General features: G+C 41.4%; 1 protein-coding gene across 5 annotated transcripts in view; it reads left to right on the top strand.

The window, feature by feature from the left end:
* Positions 1-11,966: 11,966 nt before the first annotated feature.
* ITGA7 (integrin subunit alpha 7) overlaps positions 11,967-19,993 on the top strand; it is an 83,216-nt gene continuing 75,189 nt past the window's right edge. For all 5 annotated transcript variants that reach the window (XM_089477702.1, XM_089477712.1, XM_089477684.1 and 2 more), the window contains exon 1: positions 11,967-12,321. In XM_089477702.1, the coding sequence (XP_089333828.1) occupies positions 12,152-12,321 (170 nt within the window). In that variant the 5' untranslated portion in view covers positions 11,967-12,151. The remainder of the gene's footprint in view (positions 12,322-19,993) is intronic.

Raw genomic sequence — 19,993 nt, 5'->3', positions numbered from 1 at the left:
TAATCTTTATTGAAGTTTACAATATGTACACCCCCAACGTTTTACATTCATAATCAGGTATATATGCTTATATTCCAAAAAGAATGACATTTCCCCCCACCCATCCCCTTTACGTTTGCAGTAAATACTTTCTTAACAGCTCATCCAAAACTAATTCTCTTTTATCAACAAGTTTTCCCTATAACTACGATCCTCTTACATAACTGTTTTGCTAAAATACCATTAGAGGCTGCGCCTGACCTTAAGCCTTCTATAGCACTATTTCCCACCTACTGTTATATTGTATTATTTATTTATAATTAATTTTTGCATACAGGAAGAAGTGAAATTAAAGTTGAGAGTGTTTATTTTATCTTCCATCTGTCTTTACAGAATTTTAATAATGGATCCCAAATTTCTTTTGCCTCTTCATATTTATCTTTTAGAGCCAGGGTGATCCTATCCATTTCTATTATTTCTAGAGATTTGCAGAGCCATATATCAACCGTGGGTACTTCTGAGTTTCTCCATAGTTTTGCAATTGTCATCCTGGCAATAGTTATCAGATACAAAATTGGTTTTAACTTTTGTCTAATATCATTGCTGTCCACCATATTCAATAAGAAAAGCTCCGGGTCCATCTTTAAATCCACTTGATATATCTTGTGTACTGTATCTCTAATTTCTTTCCAAAATATTTGCATCTTAGGGCATGTCCACCACATATGGTAAATGGAGCCTACATTTCCGTTACATCTCCAGCATATTCCTGTGTTGTTTTTGTAAATCTTGCTTAATCTGGAAGGGGTCAAGTTAGTACCACCTGTGGATCATTTTTATCAAATTTTCTTTTATATCCATGCATGATGTGAACTTTATATCTTTACCCCAGGCTTGTTCCCATTTATCTAAATTTATTGTATGTCCAATGTTTTTTGCCCAATTAATCACGCACGGTTTAATCCTTTCATTTTCTAGTTCTAATTTAAGGCATAGTTTGTATAATTTTGAGATTAGACCTATCCTTTTATCCCCTCGAATGATCACATCTAATTCAGTTTCTTCCCTACTCACTCCTTGTTCTTTGCTATCCATCCTGAATCTTTCTCTCAACTGGAAGTAGGAGAACCATTGCAATTTAATACCACTGTCCTCTAGATCTTTCTTAGATTTCATTGTCTTTTGCCCTTTTTCAATTTTTAAGATTTCTCTATATCTCAGCCAATTATCTTTCTCAATACCAGTGTTTTTAAATAGGGCTTCATGGGGTGAGACCCATTCTGGGATGGATCTATATATTTTCTCCTTGTATTTGTTCCAAACCCTGAATAGTGAATTTCTAATTATATGGTCGTTGAAAATTTTGTTCTTAGAGATTTTCCCATACCACATGTACGCATGCCAGCCATAGATTAAGTTGAATCCTTCTAAATTTAGCAGTTTGTAGTTTCCAAATGTATCCAATCCCATACCCAATCTATGCAGCATGCGTGGTAGTATAATTTAAGATCTGGCAAAGCCAGTCCCCCCGCCCTCCTTACTATCTATTAATGAAGACCACTTTATTCTTGCTTTTTTATTTAGCCATATAAATTTCGATATATCTTTTTTCCATTGTCCAAATATTAGATCGTTTTTTATTATCGGTAGATTTTGGAATAGAAAGATCATTTTTGGGAGCATACACATTTTAAATAGTGCAATTCTGCCCAACCATGAAATTTGTAGTTTTGACCAAACTTCCAATTTTTTCTTTATTTCTTGCCATTTTTTCTTATAATTGTTTTCAAAAAGATCACTGTTTTTATTTGTTATATATATCCCTAGATATTTGACTTTTTTCTGAATTTGAATTCCCGTTTTTGTTTGTAAATTTTCTTGCTTCTTTTTTTCCAAATTAAATGTAATCATTACTAATTTAGATTTGTTAATTTTGAATCCAGCACAAACCCCAAAATCATCAACCAGTTGGAGGGTTCTTTCCACATTTTTTAAAGGGTTTTCCACAATTATAACCAGATCATCAGCGTATGCTTTGATTTTATATTCTTGGCCTTTTATTCTAGTTCCTCTAATTTCTGTATTGTTTCTTATATCATTACATAGTATCTCCACACTCATTATGAATAATAGAGGGGAAAGTGGGCAGCCCTGTCTAGTGCCTCTCTCAATCCTAACCATTTCTGTTTTGGATCCATTTACGATAATTTTTGCCAATTGCTCCTTATATAATTGTTTTACCCAATTTGTTATATTATCTCCCAAATTCAGTTTTTGAAATAAATTTAACATATACTGCCAATTCAAATTATCAAATGCTTTTTCTGCATCTAAAAACAATAAAGCCAATTCTTTTCCTGGGTTCTTTTCATAAAATTGGATAATATTAATAATTGTCCTTATGCTATCAAGTTGATTTTGACGTATGGTGATCCTATGAATGAGAGACCTCCAGGTCATCCCTGTCATCAGCTGTTCTGCTTAAGTCTTGCAGCTCAATGGAACCTACTTCAAAGTGAGTGTGTGTAGAACACCAGTCTTACATGATAATCCTATTAATAATTACTCTAAAGTAAACTCCATTGAGTCCAATGTGACTTAATCCACAGTAATAGAATATAAGATTGCAGTCTTAATTATGTATATGGCATGTCTTTGTCAGTGTTCAATTTTGGATGCTTAAGAAAAAGTATGTACTGAAACCTCCAAGCTGGTAAGTGTTGAGGGAATGAACATCATCCCCACTACCTTTCATAGGCTAGAAGGCAAGTGGATTGATTTTCTTTCCTGTGAAACATTGCAGCCTGGATGTTTCAGTCCATGATGAGCAGTTGACGATGATCATTTTCTGTTTTAGCTCACAACAGGCACCAGTCCCTTTCTCAATTAATTGGGGGGGGGGGGGACTGATAGTTTCAGTCTCTTGGGAACAATGAGTTCTGTGGGTTGATAATATATTTAGCACTTTAGAGTCTATTCAGTGCTCTGGAGAACTAATTCATCCCTGCCAGAATGGTTTATTATAGTCTTAACAGATATAATGAAAAGCAAAAAGAGACAGACTAGGAAAGAGGAAAGGAGGTAAATCCAGATACAGTACTTTGGTTAGTGAAGGGGATCAAAACTCCTACTGAAACCAATTCTGATTTTTAGGGCTACACATGTTTAGTACAGGCCAAATGTACACCTGTACCAGTTCTGGGCATATCAAAGGATAGTCCATCCACCAGCTCCCTCTGAGGCCACAGGATGTTGCAAGCAGATTTTTTTTTTGCTAGTGAAAAGAGGTCCAGTCAAGCAAGAGTTGCAAATATCTTTGGTACTCAGTCTGCAGGAAGGGGTCCTACCATGAGTGTATTGAGAGTCAATCTGATAAAGAAGGAGGAGGAATCACTTTACCATTTGGATTCCCACTTGTCCACTACTTTCTCTTTTGCTTTATCCATTTTGGAGCCTGGAATACCTAAAGAAAATTCTTAAATAATTTGACCCTTAATGAGTTAGCATTCAAATTGTTGTTCTTTGGACAAGTTATCTGTTTTCTTTGACCCACCCCATATTTACTTGGAAATGCAAAGTGGAAGATGGCAGAAGTGACTGTCTCACCTTACCACTTCCCAGGCTGCTCTGAATTAACAAAAAGAAGACTTAATTGCTGATCCCTGTCCTGGCTATCAAACTCTCTCATCCCAATTTGTGGAATGTTGATCAGATACTTTGACTGCCTCTCAAAAGCTAGCATGAATGTAGACTAGGTTTTCTAGATTTTTTTATCAACTTCAAGAATTCCAAAATAAGAAAGGTCTTAGGAGAAGACTGAATCTTCTAAACAAGGAATTATTTTCACGTGTCTTTCTCTACTGCTATGCTGGTGCTGCTTCTTGGCTTTTTAGAGAAAGCTGCCCTCAGACTGTGATAAGAAGAGGGAAATGAGCTTTTCTAAGCCTAATTTGGAAGTTATGATTTATTTTCTAAGGAAAAATTTCCCATGTTACAATTTACGACAGAACAGAATTGGTAAAACTTGTATCTCTTCCAAGAAGAATGTATATGCTTTCTCTCATCTGGAGGTAATAAGTATAACTGTCATTTATATAACAACTTTTGTTCTTTCTGAAAGGGTGTTCAGAGCCAGCTAGAGGGCAATCCCCTTACTCACCAACTGCAGTGTACTTTCCTTTAATACCAAACATGGCAATTCTGCTGGGGCACTCTATTTCTTTTAGTAGTAAGATTATAAGATGGGCGGATGAGAGTAGAGGCTGGAAAGAGATGTAATGGTTACGACAGGCTGTAAGAAATAACTTTTTGAAAAGGAAAGTGAAGGTTATGTTTGAAAAGGCATTCAGAAAGGTCCTCAATTCTCTCCCATTTCCAGTTCAAAATCAATTAAATGGTGCTAGGAGCGTGACTTACTGGTATCCCTTGATCTCATATATGTTGTAAAAAGAATCTGAAAATGAATTATTTCTTCTATAGTTTGTGGCTTCTCTTCTTTTCTCTTTGTGTGGTTTAGAGTTCTGTTGCCAAGACCACTTGTCTATCTTTCGTAAATCTTGACTGTGTAAATAAAACAATAATTTTATAAAAGTAAAAGTGTTCTTCACAGTTGAAGGAGAATTGTGTAGACTTGCACACAAATTGAAATGCTTGTTTGTCAGGGCTGGGAAATCTTCGCTCCTCCAGGTGGTTGGGACTACACTTTCCATAATCCCTTATCATCAAGTAGTCTATTTTAGAATTCTGAGAGTTCAAGTTCAAAACATCTAGAGGGCCAGTGTACACTGTCTTGATATTTACTTTGGATTATTGAGCTGTGTGGCAGGGGGGAGAAAGGGAGGAGGAAGAGAAGGATAGATGCATCCTACAAGGGAGCAGGGAAGTGTGAGAGCAGGCAATTGCACCTTACACAATAATGGATTCAGGTGATGAGTGCTGACAGAAATGGAGCTAGAACAGAGCCACTGAGAAATGAGACAGAAGAAACTACTTGCCTAGCAGACAATCCCCCCCCCCCAGGTTTTCAGGACTTTAAAAATATTTTAAAAATAAATCTAAGAGGGAAACAGGCAAACATTTCTAACAGTTGCTCAGTAGTATGCTGAATGCTGCTGCTTGTCATAGCAAATGTGGGTATGAGAGATGGGAAGCAGTTTTTCTGGGGAAGAGATGACTATCTGGAAGCTTGAATGGGGGCACTCCTGTTACAAGGCAAGGAACACTGCAGCATTTTGATACAGGTCCCACTTGTTCTTCAGTAATCATCATCATAAAACTTTCAAAGAAGCAAGTCAGTCCAGAAGAAAGCATCGATTGAGGAAGAAAGGAATTGATACTGAGGGAACAAAATAATATCATCTTCCTGACAGTAGGAGCTGTTCCAGAGTGAAACAAGCTGCCTCAGAATATGGTGGAGTCTCCTTCTTTCATAGACTCATAGAATCATAGAATTGGAAGAGACCACAAGGGCCATCCAGTCCAACCCCCTGCCATGCAGGAACTCTCAATCAAAGCATACCTGACAGATGGCCATCCAGCCTCTGTTTAAAACTTTGGAGGTTTTAAAACACAATCTTGATGACCTTCTGTCAGGATGCTTTGATCTTGTATTCCTGCATGGCAGGGGGATGGATTGGATGGCCCTTGTGGTCTTTTTCAGCTCTATGATTCTATGTTTCGATTCTTGGGAAAGGAAAAACCAATCCTAAAGGTTAGGATGTATACACTGCTGCCAGTATTAAAACTTTTTTTGTGTGATTTGTTTTGATCTGACTCTGTCTGTCGGAAAGTTTTGCATCCATGTGTGCGGCATACAGTGTATAAATGCAATATATAGGAAAATGAAGCAGATATTTGGAAAGTAGTGTTTCTTCTGGCATTCAGAGGCAGTGATGGAAAATGTTTCACTTGCTGGATATCTGCCTTGGCATGCTGCTCTTCAAGACAGAGGAACTATGCCAGGAAAAAAAAGGATTGGTAGTTCCACTCATTGCAAATGATGCAGTTCTATGGTAACGATGAGAGGGATTGGTGACCAGACTGGTGGTGCCTAATGGCTTCCATGTCAGGATGGTGCATGTTGTTTGGGTCTTAGGCCAGCCTTTAAAGCAGCTACTCAATATGGTGACTGCTATCCCCAAAATATTATTATTATTATTATTATTATTATTATTAACCTTTATTTATAAAGCGCTGTAAATTTACACAGCGCTGTACATACAATCTTTTTAATTGGACGGTTCCCTGCCCTCAGGCTTACAATCTAAGACACAACACAAAGGGAGTGGTGGTGGGGAAGGGGCCTCTCTAGTAGGATAATACATATAAAATACATAGCAATATAGGAAATGATTCAATAAATCAGGCAACAAAAGAACATCAAATAGCAAGTGACAATTATGCAATGCCTGGGAACGCTGCCCTGAACAGGATGGTCTTCAACTCCGTTTTGAAGCTGGTTAAAGAAGTGATGGCTCTTGTTCACGGGGGAAGAAGGTTCCAGGAGTGAGGGGCTCAGAACCCATGATGGGTGATGTACAATGAACCCCATCAGTCAGCCAAATTGCTCCATATAAGGGCGAGCTTATCCTTGTAGAGCACTGGTTCCCAACCTGTGGGTCAGGACCCCTTTGGGGGTCGAATCACCCTTTCATGGGGGTCGCCTAAGACCATTGGAAAACACCTATTTAATTACCGTTATGAAGTAGCAATGAAAATAATTTCATGGGTTTGGGTCACCACAACATGAGGAACTGTATTAAAGGGTCGTGGCACTAGGAAAGTTGGGAACCACTGTTGTAGAGTTTTATGATCAAGAAGTATGAAGGGACTGTCTCTCCCAGCAGATGTCAATATGTGATATGTATTGAAAAACAGTTGTATCATTATGGTGACTCACAATTACTAGAAGAGAAGCAGGCTTTGCATTGCTTGTGAAACATCCTAAGCCTATGCACATTTATTTGAAACTAAGCCTAAGTGAATTTAGTGGGACTTACTGTTGCTTGGACATGCATAAGGTCTGGCTGTACCCAGCAAACTCCAATTTTCTTCTGAAGAAAAGAAGTGTAAAATAAGAAGCTTGAACATAAGGTAAATCAGAGAACATAGGAGCCTGTGTTACAAAAACATCAGGAACCATTTGTTTTAGAGAAGTTCTGCACTGCACCCTCTTTCTACACCGGACTGTCTTATTCCCCAATAGACAGTCTTAAGTAAACTGCTGTAATATCTTACTTGCTAATTTACCTGTTTGTTTGGAGTGGCATTAGAGTGGCTCAGCTGGATGACCGCAGAGGCGACCTTGTAGCAGCCAAAAGCTCAAGTGGTAGGCAATGCCATCAAATGCAGCTTTAGCCTAGTTGCTCCATTACAGATCCCAGGATGCTGTTGTGCGCCTGTGTTTCCTGATTCTACATTCTTTTTACAATTATTCAAGCTGACCCTTGATCCTGACCCCCTCTTTTTCCCGAGGGGCATTTAAAATTATTACTGAGTGGGAAGGGCAGGCAGGCTGGAATCTTTGTTTCTGCCCAATATAGCATGGTACATCTATTCAGGGGTCTTATTCTCTGTCTCTCTCTCTCTCTGCGCATGTGTAAGGCTGGGGCTTGCAGGAATACCTTTTCTGGGGTCTTCAGAAAGAATTGGGCCAGTACTTAGATTCTGTTTAGAATAAGGCAGTTTCCAGCAATGACTATGGCAAACTTATAGCTTATAGATAATAGATAAGCTGTAGTAGAAACTATAAGATAACCAGAATTTTAAAAGAAGCAAGACACTGGAACTGATATAGAAAGAATCGTCTCCCCTCAAAAAAGCAAGAGCTCTCTCCACTTTCTGACTACTAAAGTTGAAAAAAACAAGCCGTGCAAATGGCAGCCCTGCTAAAATCAGAAGAACAGGAATCCCAAAGGACTGAGGACTTCCAAGTTCTTCCTGTGATGCTTGTGCTGTTCCTTTGCTGCTGCTGCATTTGTAAATGATATGGATTCCCAGGGATGTGGGGCCTCTGCCAACACTCCAATGTCGCTTCAAGCTTTCACAGCTGTTTAAAAATAGTCCCCATGTACTGGAAAATGTGATGGCTGCTTTTTGTCCTGTATGTGGCTCATGGTGGGAGCTGAAGCAACACTATTCTTGTCTTCTTCTTTTTAAAAAAATATCTATAGACATCCCTGGGGTGTCTTGATTTGAAGTAGGGTTTTCAATAGTGAAGCCCCAGGGCCTCTCAGTATAATGAATTACATAACCTCCAAATGTACAAGGTGTGGTGTTATTCTTATATTTGAAGAGATATCTTCAGGTTCACAAAAATATTTCATTTTCTTGCTTAGGATTTCAAGGTGCATAAGGATCCAGGCAACGGAGAGTTTTGAAGCTACAATTCCAGTGGAGTGGGGAATGCTGCTCTTGGTTTAGCCCATACTTGGGGATAGAGTTCAGCACCACAGATAACATCTTTTAAGTTGGGATTAGAGCTCAGAATGGATTCACTGCTCCTTTGACAGAGGCGCCTCCAGTTGCACCTATAGCTACAGGTGAATTTTATTAAGGTAATAAACTGATGGTACCTGATACCTTTAAGGTTGCTGTATGCAACCATCCTGCTCCTGGCTCTGCTGGACAGAATGCCAACAAGTAGGGTTATATTTGCATATGCGGTAGATGTACTCATATGAGATGGTCTTTTCAGAAATCAAGGATATTACTGGTCAGCAGATCACCTTTGACTCACAGTTAGCATTGCCAAACATGTTTCACAATAAAATTAGCAATTTCTTATTTAGAGACTCAGGTCCAAAACACACTGCAGGAATAATCTGCTTTGAGACCACTTTATTTGCCTTGGCTCAGTAATAGGGAAGCCTGGGAATTGTAGTTTCTTGTGGCACCAGAGCTCCCTGACAGAGAAGGCTCAATGTCTCACAAAACTACACTTTCCAGAATTCGCTAGCATTGAGCCAGAGCAGTTAACGTGGTGTCAAACTGGATTATTTTTGCAGTGTATTTTGGACCTTAGTCACTTTTTTTTTTTTGCAAAAGCCAGTTAGATGTCAAACAGCACTATGCTGGAAAACACAGATGACCATGTATGGGGAACTGCACTTGTCCAGATACTGACAAACATTGTACAGTGAGTCATGAAGGGGTTAGAAGGAAGCAGATTCATTTGAGAGCATATGGTTCAAGTTTATACATTATCACTTTTCAAATTGGAGTTAGTTCCCTGCAATTCTTTGATTGCAGGTGGAAGGGTTAAACTGGCATTCAACAAAGGACTTCTGTTCCTTTGGAAGCTCCCAAAATGCACCAAAGAAGATTATCGCACTGCGTTCTGAGAACGTTCTCATCACGTGATGAGAACGGAACGCATTTGAGTATACCGCACGTATGTGTTCCAATTGGGTTCTCAGAACGTTTAAATGTGTTCCAAATGTGTTCCAGGAGGGTACAGATATGAATGTGTTCCCAGAGAGCTGAAACGTGATGAGAACGTTCCAACAGAGGTGTGTGCGGTATTCTTATCTGTTCTCAAATCCCTTCTCTCATTCCTCCGTCTCCTGATTGGCTGAAAGAATGACAGGCAGGGAGGGAGGCAGGCAGGTGAGCGACTGCAGTGAGGGAAGGTATGTGTGTGTGAGGGGGGAAAGAAGGAGGGAGGGAAGGGAGGAAAGTTGGGACAAGTGAGAGAAGAGGAAAGAAGGGAAAGAGAGAGAAAGAGAGAGGAAAACAGGGGGGCCAGAGCAGAGAGCAAGAGGGAAAGGGTCTGGCTGCTTCTGCGGGGGCCTCTAGTGTCATGTCCAGCGGGGCTCCTGTGCTGGCAGCCTGCAGGAGGCAAGGATGGCAGGGATGTCCAGGACCTTCTCCTCCTTCCCTCCAGGAAGGAACCCACAAAAGCTCCTCTGTTTGGAGCAACACACAAAAGCAAGCAAACAACTCCCAGAATTCCATAGCAAAGAGCCAGACAAGAATTAAAGCGGGGAGGGAAGCTCACAGGCCCCACCTGGAATATTGTGTCCAGTTCTGGGCACCACAATTCAAAAAGGACATTGAGAAACTGGAGCGTGTCCAAAGGAGGGCGACTAAAATGGTGAAAGGTTTGGAAACCATGCCCTACAAGGAACGACTTAGGGAGCTAGGGATGTTTAGCCTGGAGAAGAGAAGATTAAGAGGTGATATGATAGCCCTGTTTAAATATTTGAAGGGATGTCACATTGATGAGGGAGCAAGCTTGTTTTCTGCTGCTCCAGAGACTAGGACCCGGAGCAATGGATGCAAGCTCCAGGAAAAGAGATCCCACTTCAATATTAGGAGGAACTTCCTGAGAGTAAGGGCTGTTCGACAGTGGAACACACTCTTTCCTCAGAGTGTAGTGGAGTCTCCTTCCTTGGAGGTCTTTAAGCAGAGGCTGGATGGCCATCTGTTGGGGATGCTTTGATTGTGATTTCCTGCATGGCAGAATGGGGTTGGACTGGATGGCCCTTGTGGTCTCTTCCAACTCTATGATTCTATGATTCTATGATTCTATGAAGGCACACATTACATGCGCACACACACAGGAGGCAAAAGGGTGACAAGCAGCCAAAAAGGGGAATTGGGATGACAGCAGAGGACTCTTCTTTTCTAACCGGTTTAAAGAGCTGCTATGGCTGCCGGGGCTCTGCCCTTGGCCCAGTCCCCTTCCTGGCAACTTGCTTTCCTTCGGCTTGACCTGCATGGAGCTCCTCCTTCTTCCCAGCCTTGCAAAGGAGGTTTGGGATGTAACTTGCAAGGCTCATCTCTCCCCATTTCTCTTTCTCCCTGCCTTCCTCCCGATCCCTCCTTCTTCCCTCCCTCCCTTCCCTCCCTCCTCCTTTCCCCCCTCTCTCTCACACACACACCCCTTCCCTCACTGCAGTCGCTCGCCTGCCTGCTTCCCTGCCTCCCTGCCTGTCATTCTTAAAGCCAATCAGGAGACGGAGGCGGCCTTGGTGGAATATGTTCTCGGAACGGTTTCAGGAATCGCTGTGCGGTAAAATGCAGTTCTGATCACGTTCTGATCACGTTCTAGTTTACTAATGCAGTAATATCTGTTCCAGGAACGTTCTCATCACGTGATGATACGGAACGTTCTCAGAACGCAGTGCGATAATCTCCAGAGTTTTGTACATCCAGTCAGCCTGAAGCTGCCTGGATTTGTTTATATCTCTGTAAAATATGAGTGATTAAATAAACTGAGAAACTGACAGAAATGTGTTGATTTTCTCTTTGTTTTTTCATGACTTTTTATGGGTATTTGTTATTTGCTTGTTCTGTATTTGATAGTTTAACATAAATAACATTTTAAAAATATTTGGTTGTAGTCAATATCTGGCATGCTCCACTGACACACTAAAGGCTGGCCTGCCAGACCTGGGAAAAATTACCTTTTCTACAAACAACAACTGCCAGAACAGGGGTCAGGAGAGATCCAGAAGCTGTCCAAACAATTAACTTTCCCCAGCTTTGTTCCTAGGTAAGTATGTACAGAATTGCAATTAAATTCCTTCCTTGCACCTTTGAGTTTTTTCAGTACTTGAGACAAGTGACAGTATCCCCCCCCCCCCCCAAAGTACAAGGCAGTTTGAAAGTAGGATCTAGTTTGTCCATTGATTTTACATCTAACAGCATTTGAAAGTTTTTGTATCTTTTATCAAAACCTTTTTGAGCAAGGCCAACATACACCATGCTGTGGTACTGAAGATCAGTTGCGTGGTGGCTTATTAGTTCAGAAAGGTTCCTTGGTTCCTTCCTTTTTAACCAAAGTTTTATTTACAGTCGCTGGATCTGTGGCCTTTGGGTTTTTATGCACCTGCTTTTTCCCTCCTCTGGTTTTTCTCTTCATGCTGTCCAGTGGTACATTTGTAGGAAGGGGCGTGTTTGCTGTTTGAAAGCTGTGCTCCTCCTACCTGCACTACAGAATGGAGGGAGAGAGAATGAGAAAGAGACAGAATGAGGAGGGAGACATATGAGGCAAGGTTGCCTGAGGATTTGTACAATCTCAAGCTGGCTAGTCAGTCAGGAAAGGGAGTGAGAGGGCGTGTGACAGAGCCAGGCAACTGTCTCCTCCAACGCCTCCCAGAGAGGGAGGTCTGAGAATAGTTACAGTGGCAGCTCCAAGTATTGTGCCTGCTACAAGCTGCCCAGCAGCATGTTTGGGACACTCAACTTCTCTCTCTTTTGCCTCACCCTCCACCTCCTGGGGACTTCAGCCTTTAATCTAGACATTACTGAAACCATCCTCAAGTATGGAGACAATGGCAGCTTCTTTGGCTTCTCAGTGGCATTGCACCAGCAGATCAGACCTCAGCCTGTCAGCTGGTGAGTTCCATGCCTTGCATGACAGGGTATATTTCTGTTTCTCTCTATATAGCAAGGTCTGAAAGGTGGTGTGTAAGTAGCATGAGTTGTGTTAGTGAATGATTCTCTCACATAAGGCTGGTGAGACAGCAAAGTCTCCCTCCTGCTTTGAGACTTAAAATGACAAGGGTCACAAATCTTGCCGGGAAGTCTTTTGAATTCAGTGTATCAGTTTTAAGCTTTGACTTCCCCACTGCTTTTTTCTGTGTATGGGGAAGAGAGGGAGGGAGAGGGAGGAAATTCAGTAGTCTATGTCTAAATCCCTGGCCTCTGCAGTTAAAACATAAACCATTTGTGTCTTCCTCTTTGGGACTGAAATATGTGAAATGGATATTCTGTGAGATGTTGTTGGCATCCACAGCCTCTGTTGCTGCTTCTGCTGCTCCTGAGTTATTTACAAGGTGTTCTTTCCTTCCCTTCCCAATCCTTTGGCCTTGGCAAGGATTTTGTGGAAGGTGCTGCTGATGGTAATAATTTCTTTTCTCTAACCCTCTAGTGGGTGTTGATTGTTTCTTGAAATTCCATTCGTGTGATGATTTCAGTACTTTATTTGCAGGGTGGGAAGGTGGATACTTACATTGCCCAACCCTAAATATTTATAATGTTTCTGCAGAGAGGGTGTCTTTGACCTGCAGCCTCTGTGCCACAGTTTGCATTACTGTGTTGCTAGCTAATAGGCTGTTTACCCTTTCCCTACAGTCTGCTCACACACTCCTACAAATTTCACTAATAAATCATCTGGTATGTTTTGAAATATGTTCTTCTTCCATGGATGTGTGCTATTTTCTGTCTTCTTCTCCCTCCTCCCGCTACCACTTTCTGTATCTTGGAAGAGACAGGAAAGATCTAATTCTGAACAATTTCCAAAGATACATGCAGACTCATTCTCTCACCGAGAAGCCTAATCACTATTAAATGTGAGGACTCCCTTTTCTGGGACTGAATCCATCACTGGCACACTGATTGCAACAAAACCAGGGATGGATTTTTATCTTCTTTTCTCAGTGAATAAATATAAAGCCACTTGATAATTATTACTATCTTGGCTTTCCCGAGGTTTAAATGCAAAATCATTGCTTTGTGCTCAAGCGTATGGAACTTTGCTAGCCTAGCTACATTTTCCTCTTGCTCTGCCTTATATAGGAACCACAGAGTAAACAGAGGAGAAGCTGGCCATGTGGCACACAACTGGTAGAGAAAAAACCCAGGTTGAGGTCATACTAACTTCTCATCCTGGTAGCTGTTGAAATGTATTAAGAAAGCATGGCTACTAGCATCACCAGGAGGCTTGTAGTCCCCAAGCACTGGAGTGACACCTTCCCTTAATTGGATGGAACACTCAGTGTGGATAGTGGGAATTCTGGTGACTCTCTGAAGTGTTTGATTTCTGTAATAGCTTGGCTGCTATAGGGATCTAGGAGGTGTCTGCCCTCTAACCCTAACCTGAGGATCACACACATCACAAACCTCTTAAACTACTTTGCCTGTGCTCTTAGGTCCCTTCTTTTCAACAGGCAGCCCACGCTGAGCCCGTTCTGGCCACCTGCCTTTTCACTTTCCATTTCTGTGAACAGGGCTTCTGTTTCTTTTGTTTCTGGTCAGAGCCCAGAAAAGTTACTTTATTTGGCTTCAACTTCATAAGTTGTCCCCAGACTTCATGGCTGTGAAGGTCATAGCTTCGAGAAGAGGTCACACACGAACATCTTCAGATGGCTCTAAAACAGTGGTTCCCAACCTGTGCTCCATGGAACCCTTAGGGCTCTGTGAGTCAAAAAGGTTGGGAACCCCTGCTCTAGAAGAAACTGGGTGTGTACAGAAGTGCCATTAATTATAGCAATCCTCATGGGGTTGTAATAGTTTCAAAGTGTTGTTTTTTGAATGTACAACTCCCAGTTGTACGTTTAAAAAAACCAGCACTTTGAAACTGTACTCCTAGTGGATGCTGTTCCTTTCAGCCCTATCATTTTGAAGTTTTCATACGTTAGTGGCTGATTGTATAGCATTGGAGAGAAACATTTAGCTCAGGACTGAACCACAGGCAACCTCTGCAAACAGGGATTGTTCAGGACAAGGGATGGATAACCAGGATGACTGTTTAAGGTTTCAGCTTGCTAATCCAACAAATATTGGCTGTAAAAGAGGTTTCCACCTAAAGTCTGTATTGTGATGATTCCTTTAGTAGGCCAGGTAATAACACTGCATACTCAAGTGCTTAAAAACGATTTACATTTTTTTATTCTGTTTATTTAACTACAGCTCAATGCAGCATAGTTCCCAGGTAATATGCCATATTACCTGGGATGCAGTGGCTTAGTGGTTCAGATGCCAATTCTGATGGTTGTAAGGTTGATAGTTCAAGGCCCAAGTGCCACACGATGGGGTAAGCTCTTGCCACTAGTCTCAGCTTCTGCCAACCTAACGGTTTGAAGTCCTGCAAATTAGCTGTGCTTCTTAGCAGCAGGGACGTCCACTGTAGAACATGTGTGTTTAGGCAAGAAAAAAGTGTTATGTACAAAATCTAAAAGGATATTAAAGTGTGGTCTCTCTTCTCTTACACACAACTTGGAAACATTTTTTCCCCTCATGGCTAAAACTGTGGGTGAACTTTGGTGCTAACCATATCTTGACTACTATTTGAACTGCCAGAAGCCAGAGGAAATTACTTTGGAGGCCAAGACTGGCCCACAGATCATCCTTCATTCCTTTCTAAGGAAAAAGCTGTTAGTTTTTAGAGAGATTATGAAGTCTTTATTTCTTCCACCATAGTTCTTATAGAAGCCAGTGAACCAATCCAATGTGCATCCCATTCCCCACACATCAGTGCATCACAGTCAGTTAGACATACTGACTGTGCCAGTGACCAATTAACAGCCTCCTATTTGTCGCAAAATCCTTACCCATCAAAGTCTCTTCCCTGCCTCCCTTCCAATATTAGGAGGAACTTCCTGATGGTGATTGCTGTTCAATAGTGGAGTAGACTACTTCAAAAGATAGCACTCTCTTTGTTGTTGTGTGCCTTCAAGTCATTTCTGATTTGTGGTAGCCCTAGGGTGAACCTATTGCAGAGTTTTCTTGGCAAGATTAGTTCAGAGAGAGTTTGCCTTTGACTGAGACTGAGAGAGTATGACTTGCCCAAGGTCACTCATTGGGTTTCCATGAGTGGGGATTTGAACCTCTCCAGAGTTATATCCTAGTGCTCAAACCACTATCCCATGCCAGTTCCTCACACTGTTAGAGGTTTTTAAACACAGTTTGAGCAGCCACATGTATGGAATGCCTTAGCAGTGGAATCCTGCAGTGGAATGAAGAATCCCAAAATCCATAGAAGGGTAATATCTTTATTAGGCAAACTCCAAGGTCACACTTGTTTTGAGAGCTCCAGATTTCTTTGTCAATCAACAAGTTACAAAAAGTAAATATGCAAAGCGGGGAGAAAGAGACGTAAAAGGCTGACTTGATGAAGTCACAAAGTCTGCAAGGTCAGTCTCAGGATGAAATGGAAAAGGAGGGGCAGCAAACATTCAAGTTAGACTGCCTAATGATGGTTTCAGATTGTACTAAAACAAAAAAATAGAAAATAGGAGATCCCCTTCTATAAAAAATAAAAATAAATTGAATCCAGCTGTCACTCAGCATTGTTGTCATCCTTGAATATAATACACAGGTTCTTTGGTCAGTGGAAAATAAATGTATACAAATCCTGGATTGTTTTTTATACTAACAAAGCTGGAGATAATTTTAGATGGTGTCCCTCGTGATGATAGGAAATAGAAATAAATGGAGCTAGCTCAAATAAGTAATTTTTGTTGCTAAGCTGTCATCACTATATCTGTTTCCTGTGTTCTGCTTGCAAGTCTGTCTAATTATTCTTGAAGTAGAATGGGAATTTCCCTTCCCACCACCGGCCAACAATAGATTGGTACAACTGCCTGGTTGTTTTGTTGTTGTTATTAGCTGCCATTGAAGGGATGTCATAATGAGGATGGAGCAAGCTTTGTTTTCTGCTGCTACAGAGACTAGAACATTGAGCAATGGAAAGAAGTTACAAGAAAAGAGATTCCACCTCAACATTAGGAGGAACTTCCTGACAGTAAGGGCTGTTCGACAGTAGAACACATTGCTCCCTCAGAGTGTAGTGGAGTCTCCATGCCAGCCATCTGCTGGGGATTCTTTGATTGGGAGTTCCTGCATGGCAGAATGGGGTTGGGCTGGGTGGCCCTTGGGGGTCTCTTCCAATTCTATGATTTTATGAACTGTTGCCCAGAAAACCATTCACATGTAAGTGTCCAAAGCCACTGATTAAGTTTGGGAAGCAGACTCAAAGACAGGAGTGTGAGTCCTATCCCTTTCTTTGAACAAACGGCACTTGTAGAACATTATCAACATCTAGAACTGTCTTTCCCATCTTTCTTTCTCATTTCTTTTCTTTCACATGTGTGACACAGTCCAGCTTATTAAGTAGGTGAAACTATATTAATATCCCATTGTTCTTCATATACAGCCCACTTCCACATGTGTTTGGCTGCCTCTTGTCAGCTGAAGTGTAAGGCAAGTAGTAATATGTCATTGGAGAGGCAGGCAGGTGTGTAGGCATGATTCTAAACTGTGGTAGCAATTAGGCAGCGATTCTGAGAACTGTAGTTAGGGACCAAGTTGCACATCCCTACTCTAACACATAACTAGACAGTTTGACCCTATTTGCTCATATTCCAAAATGCTATAGATTATCTGTGGTACCTGCACTGCAGGCTGGCCACTCACATCTTCACATTTGACTAATCCCTTATTTCATGACATTGTCTATTTTACACAATTAGTTCTGCTATACATGGCTGACCATGGCTTCCTCCTTGACCTTAGGTGGAATATGTGTAGGCTACATTCCATACAATTATCCTTTTTGTTGCTGTAGCTTCAAAGCTTGTTGTAGCCACCAAAGAAAATATCCCTTCCCTAAGAAAACTGTATGAAATTCATGGTGTTTCCATAAGTTGACAAGTGAAAGCAGATACACACACAAGATGACTTTTATTTCCTACTTAGCCTTCTCTGCCAAAGAAGTTGTAGTATTGAAAGGGGATGCTAGGAATTAATGGATGTAATGTTGAATATTTATAGCACAACTCCTCAAGCCACTGACTGCATGCAGAATTACTAATGGGACATTTAAGCAGTGACACTGAAATCCATATCCTCTCTCCTTCTTGTCCTCCCCTACCCCACCTGCACACATGGGCACATATGTTCCACTCTAGCCTTAACCATGAAGCCTCCCAGGGGGTGAAATGTACCCCACATCTAGTAACAGGAATGCTTCTTACTTAACATTACCACAGCATCTTCACAGATAACTGCCTCCCCCCCTCCTCAATTATTGAAAGGCCACTAAAATCAATAGTCCAGCTGGAAATGGGAAATTGGCCTAGCTCATAATACAACCTATATGGACACACGATAAATAAACAAACAAACTTCATATGCATAATTTTAAAAGTGATCTGATAGTTTTATTATGGTTTTATTGTACAGTATAATTTTTATGGCAGGTATCATTTGGTTAAGTGGTAGGAAGAGGGCAATTATACACATGGCACTGTATGCATAGCAGTTTATTAACACAGTTTATTGTCATTTACTATTATTTAAATTGGGAGTGCGGAATCATCCAGGCTGTGTCACTTGTCCCCTGTCACAGCCCCAGAACTATGTGGAAATAAGGGGCAAAACAGACCGCCCCTTTGGAGTGGTGTCCCGCTGCCCCTTTCCTCGCCAGATTCGGGCTGCAGCTACCACACACCGTGGCCCCGATCTGCCACTTTGCCAGTACTAAAAAGAATGGCAAAATGCCGCCCTTGCCACTGCAGTGGCTGCGTTTCACCAGTTCTTTGGTGCAGCACGTTTAAATGCTGTGCCAAAGAAATGGCTTGATGCTGCCCGCTGCCTGGTCAGGTGGGCAGCATGGCACCGGCATCAGGGAAAAGTTGGGGCATCCGACATGCAGTTTCCATACCTCCACTCCGCCCCCATGCCAGCATTTATCGCTGGTCTGTTTAGCCCCTAAGATTTTAAAACTCAGTTTCATTTAATTTATATCCTTAGTAAAAATAGATTAAATGTGCCCATAAGTACAACTAACCAAGACAGATGAAAGTCAATGTGTCCCTATAAATCACATTTCAAATCCCAGACAAAAGAAATAAATGACTAATATTTCTGTGCAGAAGATGGCATCTACATGATAATTCACAGGTAGTTTAAGTACTGTATTTATTCTAGGCCAATGCCACTGTAACAAATATTATAGCACAGTGAAAGCCTTGGGAAAATTACTTTTAAAAGAGGTACTGCTTCCAGGACCTGCCCACCCCCCACCAACATGGTCAGGCTGATTGGGAGATTCCTGGAAGTCATCATTCAAAAAGTAACTTTTCCAGTAAAACTTTTCCAAAACTCTGGAAACTACAGTCCTTCCTTGCCTTTGCCCTGTATAATTGTGGACATAGCCCCTTGGGAGCATTTTGAGCTCATCTGAGCCTCTCAATGGAATATCCATTCTGGCTATGTTGGTAATAGTTAGGTGATCAAGACAAAGCCATTTCGAGTGATCCAAATATACAAAACTGGATGAGCCTTTACTAACCCTCCTGTCCTGTGTGATGCCTGCTTCTTTTTCTGGATCCTTGTTTTTCTTATCTATTGTTTCTTGAGAACTTTGCTATAGAAAATACATTCATGAATCTTTTGTTTGTGGAGTCGAAGGCTTTCATGGCCGGCATCCATATTTTTTTGTGGGGTTTTCGGGCTATGTGGCCATGTTCACAATAGCAAGATGAAGACTCAACAAATGCAAATGAAAAATCTCCCAGAGTCAGGGGTTTCCCAGCAGACAAGGAGCACTAATCAAGCAGACACTAATCCTCTTTTGCAGACCCTCCTACCCTGAGGCCTGCCATTAGCAACAGAACAACACACATGCAAATCACTCCTATCTTTCCAGGTCACACAATATACCCAAGTCCTTTCCAGGCAAGCATACTCTGAAGATGCCAGCCACAGATGCTGGCGAAACATCAGGAAGAAACTCTTCTAGAACATGGCCACATAGCCCGAAAAACCCACAAAAAATATTTTGTTAGTTCCTCATGATCCTGCTTTTGCATGAAGTATAAATTAGGCCCAAGCATAGGGACATTGATATGCCTTGGATTATCTGTCTCTTCTGTCCCAGTGCTGTCTTTAGAATCTATGGCTCCATGCACACTACTGCTGTCAGGAGCAAAATAGATGTGATGCAGGAGACCTATGATTAAATTTTCCACTATTAACAACAAGTACAACAACAATTTAAAAGTAGCTGTAAAGGAGTCTGAATCTGAGTCAGACCCTTGATCCATCTAGCTCAGTGGTATCTATGTGTATTGACTCATAGAGGCTCTCCTGTGTGTCAGGGTGGTTATTTCCTATTCTTAGATATCATTGTGCCCTTCTACTGAGCTAAGGCTCTTACCTGTACGTCTAATTGGATCAGGTTGGTGTTGTTGGGAAGGAAGGGCATGTAACCTCTCTCTTTTTCCACTCTAGTTGGTATTAGAATCATAGAATCATAGAGGTAGAAGAGACCACAAGGGCCATC

Source organism: Sceloporus occidentalis, unplaced genomic scaffold, assembly GCF_023333645.1.
Source record: "Sceloporus occidentalis isolate IW3139 unplaced genomic scaffold, rSceOcc1.0.p SCAF_1, whole genome shotgun sequence".
Lineage (NCBI taxonomy): Eukaryota > Metazoa > Chordata > Lepidosauria > Squamata > Phrynosomatidae > Sceloporus > Sceloporus occidentalis.
Note: the sequence above shows the minus strand (reverse complement) of the source record. Positions and strands in the feature narration are given on the sequence as shown.